Source organism: Eptatretus burgeri, chromosome 1 (genome assembly GCF_056783735.1).
Source record: "Eptatretus burgeri isolate ZD-2024b chromosome 1, Ebu_testis_v1, whole genome shotgun sequence".
Classification (NCBI taxonomy): Eukaryota; Metazoa; Chordata; class Myxini; order Myxiniformes; family Myxinidae; genus Eptatretus; species Eptatretus burgeri.
In genome coordinates, this window is record NC_140961.1 from 132670032 (window position 1) to 132683520 (window position 13489).

Consider the following 13489-nt stretch of genomic DNA (forward strand, 5'->3'; position numbering starts at 1 on the left):
CGTCGACATCGGCTTGTCATGAGCTGTATTCGTGCCTTTGACATTTTCCTCTCGTCCATGAGGCATTACCAAGTACTCTGTGTCTTGTCTGCATGCTGTCTGTGTCTTGCCTGCATGTTGTCTAAGGTTTATCTCACTAGGGTCCCCTTCAGGTATCCACATGGGTGGCTCCCACACCTGACCTGACCTGGTCCCCTTCGAAACCCGTAATCCCTAGCTCCCTAGTTAAGAACGGGTTGTAGATTGATTATAACATTGTCATGCATGCTTGCTTGTGTTGTGTTCCCCGATGTGTCCCCAATAAATCTGGCTGATTCGTATGAAGTTTCCGCGCCGAGGAACAATTCGCTCGATTTTGATATAAAACCAAAACGGTTACGGACTGGTAGACTCCGCTCAGTCTCTGACAAAACCAGTCTGTAACCGGGGTCTATCCCCCCAGCTGGCAAGGCACAGGTGTATTTTGGTATCGTGATCTGAGGCGCGTAACCCGAGAATAGTGCCGAACCAGCTGGCATTATAACCCCGGAGATGGCGGTGCTGTTAAGTGAGGTCCGAGTCCTTAACACTGGGGTCAAGAGTCGGGTGTGAATCCCGCCTTCGCCGATCCGTAACAACATATATATATATATATATATATATATATATATATATATATATATATATATATATATATATATATATATATATATATATATATATATATATACACACATCACAGGAGCATGGTGTTTGCTTCGTGGTTCGGGTGGCTGGCTTGGGATGCTAATGTCCTGAGTTCAAGCCCCGTTGGCTGCTGAATTAACACCAGGGGGTTGACTCGGCCTGTCATCCTTCCGAGGTCGCCGAAATGAGTACCAGTGTACTGGTCTCGGTGTATGCCCTGGTTAGAATAGGTGTACCATATCCCTGTGTGTCGTAAGAGGCGACCAGGGTTGGCGACAGGAAGGGTATTCGGCCATAAAACATTGCCTCAAGAAAAGCGAACCCCTGCACAGCAGGAAAATGGCTGTATAAAATGTACACACACAGTTTTATGTGTGTACACTTTTTGCATAGTAAGCCCTTCATGCTAGCATTTTCCACAGAACCCTCATGCTCTGCTTGAAATCTTCTCCTCCCCCCGCCCCCTCATTTTTTTCAGGGGCACGCCTCCCCATTTTTAGAACCACTTGTCTGGAGGATAGACAGGAAAGCCACAGGTGGGATTGGATAAACCTGTGTAGGTTTTCATTAAAGTATTCCCTGGTGGAATTGATATCAGGTGCTGTGGAGAGGGTGGCCCAATCCTGTTGAGAGGACAGATTGAAATCCCTGCCATTTGACCTATGTGAACAGCCATATCTTGTGGTGTTGAGGTTGCTCCCTCATAACAGCCAGAGAGATATAAAAATGGGGTTTCACAAGAACATGGTCAGAGGAGCCAGGAGAGGTTATATGGTAAGTTTTGTTAGTAAGATGTCTAGAAGGGAGAACATGCCGTGACAAAAGGTACGGGTTGGAAAGTTTACAAATTAGGTCAAATCCACAGAGCGGAGGGAAGGCCTTTGCTGCAATACCATGGTTGATTGTTGCAGAGCTAACACCCAGCCAGCTGGTATGGTAACAGTCAAACCGCCGCAGCTGAAGAACAGAGTTGGGAGGGATGGTAACGAGTCGATCCATGTTGGAGGAAATAGGTGTATATGGAGGCATCATCATTTGGTGAACAGTGTCCCACACAAACATTCGTTGGTTAGGAGGTATATGTAGTCAATGGTATTCCATTGGGCTAGGAGGGGTTAATGTGGACTATCGACAGGGAAGAATAGTTCTCAATATAGACGGCAACACCACCATTGTGACAGGTGTGGGGCCTCTCAAAACTGAAGAGAGACGTAGTGGAATTGGAGACATCCTGAGAGAGGAATGTTTCTGTTAAATATACAATGTCCGGAGCCGCAGCAGTAACCCGAATGGAAAGTGGTAATATTAGGTCCTATACTTCAAAGCTTGGTGGACCACAATGTTAATAAGGGGGGCAAGGACGAGCTGAGGGGACTGTGGGCTCATGGGGTGGCAGGGCACATGAAGAGAGATGCAGTATGTGATGGAGTACAGGCACGAGTGCTAATAATAATAATAAGTTTGCATTCTCTCCAAACTCGACTTCTCTTACGACTTAAGGATTCCAAGTTATGCCAAGCTGTGATGGACATTTTGATCAGGATGAAGGGAAGGGTTGTTGAAAACATGGAGAAAAGTAGCGCCGTTGGATTGCGGTGGGACATGGTACACGGGTTTGTGAACTTGCCAGAAAGAGAACGGTAGACATGGGAAGAAAAAGGGGTCAGGTACGAGGTGTTTGGAATGGACAGGAAATGGAGATGAAGTGTGGAAAAAAAAGTAATTTAAAAGAAGCTTTGAATCGAATTAACAAGCAATTAGTGCTGCAAGACAGAAGAAAGAAAAGTTGAGGAGGGAAAAGATAGAGATGAGTGAAGGAAGGAAAGGAACTGAAGGAGCAGAATTAATTAAAAATTAAGTTTTTTTTTCTGCTCTTCGAGAAGATTTGAGTTCAAAAAGAGAGGTGTGTGATGGAGGAGAGGATGGAGACGATGTGTCAGGCCTATTACTCGCTCGCATGCAGCATAGCTGAGTTGGAGACGAACACAAGCACGAAACGGGTCCAACAAAACAAAGTACAATACAATACAGATAAAATGGAGAACAATTAACAGGACAGACAAAAGACAACACTTAGACATGACAGACATGGTTCAATATTGTTAGCTTTTGCGGAAATTTTCACATCCGTGATCCAAGTCTCAAGTCCGTCCAATCCCGATGGCGGATATCTCTCAAACGTTGTGCATTTTTGTCAGAATGTAACAGGTCGGTTGATGGTTGGGCTTCGTTGGTGGAACCATATTGATGAAGAAGGACAAAGCCAGTGGCTTTTTGAGGCCCGAAAGGTAATGATGTATGCTGGATTTGAAGGGATGAGAGGGGTGTGTATTTGGGTTTGTATCGTGAACACACACGACGATGATGATGATGATGTTTGTCAAACCTTTTCCCCTCCTTCACCAAAGCCTTCACAAAAGACCAAACAGCTATCATCTGAAGCTGAGGTGCGGATTTTTTGGCTTGGCTTGATCGTCTGCCCCTTAATTTGGGGAGTCTTCTTCTTCAGCACCCTCTTCTCATTCAACTTTAAGTGGCTGGTAAGGTCATTTAGAAAAGCTGGTCGTTGTCCGAACACGTGCTTACCAGAAGTTGATCAAGGAAATTTAGATTCACGAGAAGGCCAATTAGTCAATCATGCCAGGACCAGGGTACCGACAGAGAATGACCTTCACTTTTGTGATTGTAGATACAGTGCCTCCGACTTATTGCACGAAAGATGGCAGTACTGATTTAAATCTGACCCCTCAGGTTTGGATCTCAGAGAAAACCACTTAATGGTGATGACATGGCAACAGCGTAACAACGGTGATTGTGTGTGTGTGTGTGCGTGTGTGCGTGTGTGCGTGTGTGCGTGTGTGTGTGTGTGTGTGTGTGTGTGTGTGTGTGTGTGTGTGTGTGTGTGTGTGTGTGTGTGTGTGTGTGTGTGTGTGTGTGTGTGTGTGTGTGTGTGTGTGTGTGTGTGTGTGTGTGTGTGTGATCGAAGTTTGTGGAGGATCTAGATGGATTAACAAGGGTTACAGCTTGACTGTGGATGCTTAACAGCTACGGCGTACCAGTTGGGGCTCAATGTTGTCTACTGGTTACAACTTAATGGTTATAGCTTAATGAACAGTCAAAGATGGTACGGATGATGCTGTGCTCGATTCTCTACAGGCGGTGGTTGTCACAGGCGTCGTTCTCCAAGGAGCTAACCTGTATGGCTACATTCGCTGCAAGCTTGGTGGGCAGACAAGCATCAGCTCTGTTGCCTCGAACTACCTCGGAACACAACTACTGCAGAGGGTGAGACTCGTGGCCAGTTATGTGCATAAGAGCTTTGCGGTTTTTACTCCCTACATGGTCTCACATCTCTGGTGTTGCATTTTGTTTTAGCCGGACATAAATTCTGGAAATGTCTAACCACTGAACAGGTATGGTTTTAACTCTGATGCCATCACGTACAATGGGGTTTTGTTTCTCATCGCACGAACTACGTTCAATGTACACATTGAACACGTCCTTCCTGATTGCACGTCCATGTGTTGTTTTTTTCTTCATGTGATGCTGGGTATGTCGTTTACATTCATGTTACAGATCTCAAACTATTCCTATAATGGAAGGAAAGTATGTTGTGAGTTTCATCGACTCGTTCGAGAAGATTTGACCTTGGAAGCTGAAACTTTCCAGGGATTAATGGGGGGCACACTGAAGTTGTGCCTGTACAAGTTTTCTTTGATTCCATCAAGTTTTGAAAAAAAAAGAAGGAAAAAAAAAAAAACCACCCATCTTGGCATTTTCTTCCTTTGGGGGGAAGGTAGGAGTGCAATTGGAATTATCCGAGCTATATCACCACGATGTATTATATATGTATGTAAGCAGGAGCAATCTTTTTCCTAAATGTATGTAACGCTGGTTATTAGGGTACCCTGTGAGTACAGGGTACCCTATTGTTTTTCTTAAGTTTATTTGTTATTAGGGCTTCAAGCATAGCTGAAGCTCTATTGAAATCGTTAGTATTATTATTATTAAAGGCGTTTTTATGTTCTACTGACCGATTTTGTGGCGGATCTGGAGGGAAAACTGTTCGATGAAATTCAACGAAACTTAATAGGATAATTAGTCACCACCTGAAGTTTATACTATGAAACATTTGATGACGTAGGTCACGTGGTATGGGTGGCCATATTGGATTTTATCCAAAACCAAAAAACATCTTCTCCAGAAGGGATAATCTGACAGCCTCAATCTTTTGCACACATTTGCTAAGTTCCATGGTAATGTTAATTTGTTAATTTGGTCGAAATCATTATTTAATTTATATGATTTTAAATGATGCCGATTCGCCTCATTAAATATGCAAATGAGAGTTGAAAAAATTTAATGACAAATTTAGATAGCAGATAAACAGGGGACTCCCAATATATTTATACTATGTCTGTATTTGACCCCAGTGAGCCCCCAGTGCCCCCCAAAGTTGAAAATGACCCATTTTTGAAATGTCATAAAATAAAAACAACGCTTGGATGAAATTCAATGAAACTTATCCATTTAATAACTCTCCACCTGACGTTTATACTTTGAAAATTTTGATGACGTAGGTCACGTGGTATGGCGGCCATATTGGATTTTCTCCAAAACCTAAAAACATCTTCTCCAGAAGGGGTAATACGACAGCATCAAACTTTTGCACACATTTGCGAGGTTCCATTGGAATGTTAAGTTGTTAATTTCGTCGAAATCGTTGCATAATTTATATGATTAAAATGATGCCGATTCGCCTCATTAAATATGCCAAATATGCAAATGAGAGTTGAAAAAATTTAATGACAGATTCTGATAGGCCTTGAAGAGGGGACTCCAAATATGTTTACACTATTTCTGTATTTTACCCCAGTGAGGCCCCAGAGCCCCCCAAAGTTGAAAATCACCCATTTTTGACATGTCGTAAAATGAAAACCAAAGAAGATAGACAAAAAGTGACCACACATTCTGGAAGATATTTTAACGTTCTACAAGTTCGCCATTTACATTAATATGCAAATGTGGAGTTATTGGACTTTTTTGGGGACTTGAAAATTTGTCCAGCCTCGATTTGTCCAATGTGAAGTTTCTTTCTCTATCATGTATTGCAATGGGCTTTTCAATCCTTCATTGAAATAACATGAGGGACCCCGTAGCTGGGCCTCATTGCAGACTTGAACTAACTTTATAACTCGGAAAACCCATATCATGTGGGTGATAGTGTTGAAATTTGTTAAAATGGAGGCACGCTTTGAATCCCGGGATTACTGGTTTACCAGTTTTAATTATTATTATTCCGCCGGCAATTTGCACCCTTTTTCGCTTTAAAAATCATTTTCTCTGGGACGCTAAGTCCGATCGACATGAAGTTTTCACCATAGTATGTATCTTTTTTGATAGCACACTCGCGTTATAATTATGATGTCATTGGTCACGTGGTGCGGGCGCCATCTTGAAAAAACCGAAAAACTTTGGACCTCTATCTCTGAAACTTTCTAGGGTAAAAATGTTTTTGCTTCATAAATTTTACAAAGCTCCCTATGGGGAACACATGTGATTTTTCTTGACGTCAGAAGTGAAGCGATACACCGGTGAAAATTTGTCAAGTAGAACGCCATATAGGAAAAATCTGAAAAATTCTGAGCGCCATCTACACCAAAATTCATCGTCAAAAATGTTTTTATTTGACGTCATCAATGATGTAATTCGGCCGCCATCTTGTTTTTTAGTGTTTTTTTAAAAAAAAAATCTTCTTCTCCAGAAGGGCTGGACAGATTAAGGCGAAACTTTACAGGTACATTCCCCCTGAGGTCCTCTTTCAAGTTTGTTAATTTGTTGTTGATACGTCACATGGTTTGGCGGCCATCTTGAAAAAACCCTAAAACCTTCAAACATCTTCTTCTCCAGAAGTGCTGGTCCAATGAAGGCGAGATTTCAGAACTATATTCGTGACATGTATGCGATGCAAGTTTGTTAATTTCGAAGTGATAGGTCACATGGTTTGGCCGCCTTGTTGGATTTAAGAAAAATATTAAATAATGTTTTCTCTGGAATTTCATAAGCCATCGAAGCGAAAATTTGCAAGTGCCTTCCTCCCTCAAGTCTGCATACATGGTAAAAAAATTTTTACCTCAGAAGTCACATGGTTTGGCGGCCATCTTGGATAGAAAAATAGACCTTATCCGATTTACACGAAACTTCACACACTTGTTCGGGTCGACGATGGAAAGCAGAATTTAAATTTATGATATCATAGGTCACAAGGTTCGGCAGCCATCTTGGATTGAAAATGAATAAATTTTAAAAATCTTCTTCTCCAGAAGGGCAAGACAGATTAAGACGAAACTTCACACATATATTCCCCATGAGGTCCTTTCTCAAGTTTGTTAATTTCTTCTTGATCGGTCACATGGTTTGGCCGCCATCTTGAAAAAACCCTAAAACCTTCAAACATCTTCTTCTCCAGATGCGCTGGTCCAATGAAGGGGAGATTTCAGAACTATATTCGAGACAGGAAGGCGATATAAGTTTGTTAATTTCGAATTGATAAGTCACATGGTTTGGCTGCCATCTTGGATTTAAGAAAAATATTAAATAATGTTTTCTCTGGAACCGCTTAACCTAATGAATTGAAAATTTGCAATTGTCATCTACCATCGCTTATGCACGCATGGTAAAAATTATGACGTCACACGTCACATGGTTTGGCAGCCATCTTGGATAGAAAAACGCACCTTTACCGATTAACACGAAACTTCACAAACGTGTTCCAATACCCAGTTGGAAGCAGAATATAAATTTCTGATGTCATAGGTCACATGGTTCGTCAGCCATCTTGGATTGAAAAACAATATCTTCAAACGTCTTTTTCTCTGAAACGGCTGAACAGATCCAGGCGAAACTCCACCACTATGATGACGCCTCTCGATGACGAATAAAAAGTTCTCACCCCCTTTTGAGGTACGACGCAACGTTTGGCAGCCATAGTGGATTGAAGGAAAAAATATTAATTAATGTTTACTCTGGAACTACTGCATCAATAAATATGAAACATCACCTTTATGGTGGAACGCTCATGCGGAATGAGGGTTTGAAATTTCAATGGGATCGGGCCCAGGGTTTGGCAGCCATGTTGGTTTTAAGAAAAATATTAAATAATGTTTTCTCTGGAACTGCTTAACCTGGCGAAGCGAAAATTTGCACTTATCGTCTCCAATCGTGTTTGCACATGTGGTGAAAATTATGACGTCACAAGTCATATGGTTTGGCCGCCATCTTGGATTGAAGGATAAATATTAATTAATGTTTAATCTGGAACCACTGCTTCTGTATATACGAAACTTCACATTTGAAATTTAGCCGACATGCGAATCAAAAGTTTAAAATTTCAACCTGATCGGTCACGTGGTTTGGCAGCCAGAATTATTTAATCATTTTAATCTGTTCGCCAGTACAGTAATAAGGAAATTGAACGCTTTGTGCTGCCCGGTTCAGCACTCGTCTGTTCTGCGCCGTCTTGAAGCAGGCCTGTGTTTGTATCACCATTAAATCATGTTTTCTCTGGCACCGCTTTTCCGATGAATGCGAAACTTTGCGACGATGATTTAAGTCTCATGTTGTATCAGTTGTGTCAAAGGTGGACACGTTTGGGTACCCGGTCATCACTGCCAGCAGTTATAAAGTGGCAGTTCTAGTTTTAGGTTATTTCTCTGAAATAAGCTAAGAGTGGGTCCCGGTGTCCGGCTGATTGTCTGTCCGTTAGCATTTGACCAAAATATCTTCTCACAAACTACCCAACCGATTATGGACCAAATTTGGTATGATGCATCAGGACAGCAAGGTCTCATGGGGTTGTGCTCCCCATCCAGATGCACCCCCTATAAAAGAGGTGAAAGGGGGGTTTTGCCCCAAATATTGGTATTTTATTCAAAAATCTTCTTCTCAGAAACTGCCAGACAGATCCAGACCACACTCGCCTTGGGCCATCGGGACCATGCCCTAATCTTAAGTTGTGCTCCTCATGGCCATATCTGCTCTGGAAAGGGAGTCATGGGCCCCCTCCCCCTGAATCCCTCATTCACTAAAACACATTTTCCTCACAAGCTACATGACCTATTATGGACCAAATTTGGTACGATACATCAGAACAGTAAAGTCTCATGGGGTTGTTGCTCCCCATCCAGATCTACCCCATATAAGAGGCTGAAAAGGGGTGTTTCGCTTTAAATTCAGGTAATTTTTTTTTGTATACCTTGTTGAGGCTCGTGTGAGAGCTAACACACAACGCACAGCAAGGGGGGGCATGAGACAAGAGGGGCGGGAGAGGGAAACGGACATTAGGAGATCTGTGGAAGGGAGAGGGATGGGGTGGGGAACATGGTGGAATACAAGATGGACATTACAGGGACTTTCAGGAAGGAAAGCAGGGAATTTGAATGAGGGGGGCTTGGGTGGCTTATTGGGGGTAGGAAAGATCGAGGATTTGGATGGAGGATGATAAGAGATGGTGGTGAACAGCTGTTTTGAAGGCCTGGAGGGAAGAATGGGATTGAATAGAGTGAGGGAGTTTATTCCAAAGGCAGGAAAAAGAGGAATGAAAGAGTGAAGGTGAGCAGTGATTCGTGATTTTGGTTGTTTTACCAGAAGGGGGTTGTTGGCAGACCTTGAGCACCCTGTGGAAATGTGGTGGGCACAAATTGCAGAGAGAGCAGCGGGGAGGGGGGGGGGAGGGTGAGGCTGGAGAGGAGAAGGTGGAAGACAGAAAGACCACCGACCAGCCTGCGGTGAGAGAGTGAGAGGCCCAAAGACTCAGCCTCATTGCGGGAGATTCCAATGATCCGAAATGCCTTGGTTTCCACAGCGTGAAGCCGAGAAAGGTGGGAGGCAGGAGCACCAGCCCAGATGGGAGAGAAGTACTCCATCAGGCTGCGTACAAAAGCTTTGTAAGTGGTCAGGAGCTCAGGTGGGCCGAGGAAGGACTTTGCATGATGGAGGATTCCCAGTCGGTGACCGGAGGATGCCGGTGTGAGGGATGACCGATCGTACAGCGGAGGGTGGAGTCATCAGCAAGGAGATATAGAGGATTTTCCAGTCGGAGAGATCATTGATGAAAACCAGAAAAAGAACAGGGCCCAGAACGCTGCCTTGAGGAACTCCAGCCTGGACAGGAAGAGGGGATGAAAGAACTCCATTTAGCGCCACACGTTGACTGCGACGGGAGAGGAAGTCTGCGAGCCATGAGTGGAGATGGTCTTGTATACCATAGGAAGAGAGTTTGGTGAGCAGGGCAGGGTGCCAGACCATGTCAAAAGCACGTGATATGTCCAAGGATATGGCTCAGATTTCATGTCTCGCATTGAGGACCTCCATCCATTGTTGGGAGAGCAGAAGCAGCATATCCAGGGTAGATTGACCCGCTCTGAAACCAAATTGATGATAGGAAATCAAGCCATTGGAGAAGAGGAAGGATTTAATGTCTGAAGCGATGATGGATTCCATAACCTTGCTGATGATTGGGAGAAGGCTGAATGGTCTGTAGTTGCAGGGATCTGCTTTTGCACCTTTTTATGCAGGGCAGTAATGTTTGCTGATTTCCAAGCAGATGACCTTGAGCAAATGAGAGGGTGAATAGAACAGAGAGAGGGCGAGCAAGAGCAGAAGAGCAGGTTGTTAGGACACGTGGGCTGATGCCGTCTGGACCGGTTGCAGAATCTGAGTCGAGGTTTGACAGCAAGCTCTCCACCTTGTCAGGAGAAAAGGACACAGAGTCCAGGGACAGTTGGGTGTGACTGGGTAGAGAAAGCGATGGGTTTTGGACACAAGATTTAGCTGCAAACACTGAGTTTAGGCATTCAGCCTTTTCACGTGCGGTATCAGCAGTGGGGCCATTTGAGGTAAGGGAGGCGGTGGAGGGGGAACATACACCAGAAACATTTGATTAGATCCCACCAGGATTTTGAGGAGGGAGAGAGGCTTGATTATTCAAACTTGAGATGAGAAAGATGTTGTTTTCTGGCTTTCTTGAGGGTAGACACACACTTGGTCCGAGCTTTATGGAAGGAACTGAGATTGCCCTCAGTTGGGTTTGCTTTCCATAAGGCAAAGGCAAGTTGTTTCAGGACAACTGCCTCGCCACAAGCTTCAGTGAACCAAGGGCGGGAGGAAGGGTAGGACAACTGAAGATGAGAGGGGATACATCTGTGCATGAGGGAGAGCAAGTTTCTTTGAAAGAATTCCCAGGATGAGTTGATGTTGGAGAAAGTCGCGATCGGAGACCAGTCTATAACTTTTGATGGCTGCTTGGAGACCCTGCCAGTCGGCTTGAGTGAAATGCCAGACTCGACGCTGGTGAGATGGTTCTCTGATAATAGCCAGAGAGATGTTCACTTTGACAAGGACGTGGTCAGAAGAACCGATTGTTGCGGAGGAAGAGCAGCAGATATTGTCAGGGAAATTTGTCAAAATCAGATCCAGAAGAGATGGAGGGAGTACCATTGGTTGAGATCTGGGTCAGGAAGATGACCGATTGAGTCAGTCCCAATGAGTCGCAGAAAGCTTTTGCTGAAGTGCTCAGCTTCCGTTGAGACAGGTGAGAGAGGTACCCACACCTAGCCAACTGGCATGATGACAATTGAAGTCGCCACATTTGAGGAAGAGAGAGTTTGGATGAGAAGATAGAAGTTGGTCCATGTTTTCGGATAGTGAGGTGTAGATGGAGTCATCACTGTTAGGTGGATGGTACAGAACACATATAAACATGAGGTGGGAGTGGAGGGAAGCCGTAGCCAGAGGTATTCCTGGGGGTGTGGGGGAGTGAGGGCAGTGCATGGAGAGTGAGGAATAGAGTTTTTGATGAAGAGAGCAACTCCTCCACCAGGATGAGGATCAGGTCCGTCATACCGGAGGAGGCAGTAACCGGGGAGAGATACTTGGGAGTCAGACACGTCTTGGGGGAGGAAAGTTTCTGTTAGGCAGATTAAGTCTGGTTTGGCAGTGGCAACCTGTATGGAAATATCTGAAAGGTTTAAGCGAAGGCCCCAGATATTTGAGGTCTACACTTTTAATGAAGAGGGAGGGGAGGATGCTTTGGGTGCAGGGGGTGGGACGGGAAGGGGAGGGTACGAGGGGGGAGCTAAGGAGGGTTGTTGAAATAGTGTGGGGGATTGCAGAATAGCTAGTGGAGGGGCCGGATGAGGAGGAGAAAAGGCTCTGTGGTGCTGGGGGAGAGGGGGGACAAGAGAGGGGAAGAAGGCAGTTGAGGATTTGAGGAGGTGGAGTGAAGAGATGGAGGTGAGAGGGCAGTGGAAGGAGGCAGCTTTGTGGATGAGAGGGGGGGCAACTTTGAGAAGGATGAGTGAGGAGGGTGAATGGTGGGAGAAAGGTGAGGGGGAGTTTTTGAGAGAGGTGAGAGGGAGGCTTGGAGGGAGAAGAGTGGGATGGTTGCTTTGAGAGTGAGGAGTGAGTTGGCACTGAAATTGGAAAAAAAGAATGGTTGATGGAAAGCGAACTTTCATAGAAAACTGGGTTTTTAAAAGTTTTAGGTCAGAGATGCAATTTAATACAATTCTTGATGGATGCAATAAAGGCGAATCCAGAGAATGGAGAGAAGAAACGCTGTAACAGTTGGATTTTTTTTAGGCAAGGTATGAAGGAGATTTCGAATTGAGAGCAGTCTGTTAAAATAGCAGAGTAGTGCATTATGATACAATGAAGTATTATGTAATGCATTATGTAATGCAGTAATGTTTAATGATACAGTATTATGATGCATTCGGTAATTTATTTTTAAAAATCTTCTCAGAAACCAACGATCAGATGCAGATCAAACTCTGCATGAAACATAAGGACCACGCCGTTAACTCAAGTTGTGCTCACCCATGACCGTCCCACTTCAGGAAGGGTGGCCATGGCCCCTTCTGCCTAATCCGTCGTTTTCACCTTACTTGTTGGGGAAATGACCATCAGTCTCCCCTGGGCCTATTTTTATTTTCAGGAGCCATTGAGGCAGTTCCTCGTTTCCGATATACCAGCCAAATAAAGGGATGTGCCAGAATAACATGTTGCATGCTTGGAACAAAATCACCTGGAGTGCGGGTGCTCTGCTGTGGCATTAATATATAATCATAAAGATAACACGACCCCCGTGGCCACTCCCGTGCTTCTCACGTCTTTAACAGCCAATCCAAATGAGTGACATTAAAACAAACTTTCATAGCATTGTGTTTATACTATTTTATTCCTTAAATTATCTTTGGTTTTGTTTTGACATTGGCTAAAGCTTGTGGAGGAGGGTGTTTATACATCTCATGCAGGGCAATGACATTAGGACATGCACTTCACATGAATGAGGACAGTGAGTGGAAGATGGTGGATAAATAAACACAAGGCTATGTAATTTTAACTTGTGCTCACCCACATCATGACCTTAGTACTCAGGTGAGAAACATCAAATGAGAAAACATGGTTTAATATGAATAACCGAAAAAAAAAAAAAATTAACCTTCCTATGCTCGGTTTCAGCTTCATGTCTCAAAGGAAGGAGTCGATGAAGTCCAACAAGGAATGATTATGGTTGTTAAGAGAATGGGCACCTTCATTATGTCGAGAAGGCGGGGCAGCAAGTTGTGTGATGTAGAGCAGAAAATGACTCTTAAGCACATGGAATTACAGTATCGTGGCCCCACCACTGTCCACTCAAAGCCCCTTTTGGCCTCCAATTTGTGTTTCAGTTGTTGCTCTCATTTGCCTTCTCTGCACTTGCACAACCTGTTTTTGTCCTTGTGTAAGGAGTGCCCTACTAATGCAGATCCATTCATCATGT

General features: G+C 44.1%; 1 protein-coding gene across 2 annotated transcripts in view; it reads left to right on the forward strand.

The window, feature by feature from the left end:
• LOC147035450 (Golgi apparatus membrane protein TVP23 homolog A-like) overlaps positions 1 to 13489 on the forward strand; it is a 37937-nt gene that overhangs the window by 23950 nt on the left and 498 nt on the right. Inside the window, exons 4-7 of one of the 2 annotated variants that reach the window (XM_085898769.1) lie at positions 2865 to 2954; positions 3075 to 3206; positions 3823 to 3951; positions 4042 to 4079. In XM_085898769.1, the coding sequence (XP_085754895.1) occupies positions 2865 to 2954; positions 3075 to 3206; positions 3823 to 3951; positions 4042 to 4068 (378 nt within the window). In that variant the 3' untranslated portion in view covers positions 4069 to 4079. The remainder of the gene's footprint in view (positions 1 to 2864; positions 2955 to 3074; positions 3207 to 3822; positions 3952 to 4041; positions 4080 to 13489) is intronic. The other variant, XM_085898761.1, reaches the window with a different exon arrangement.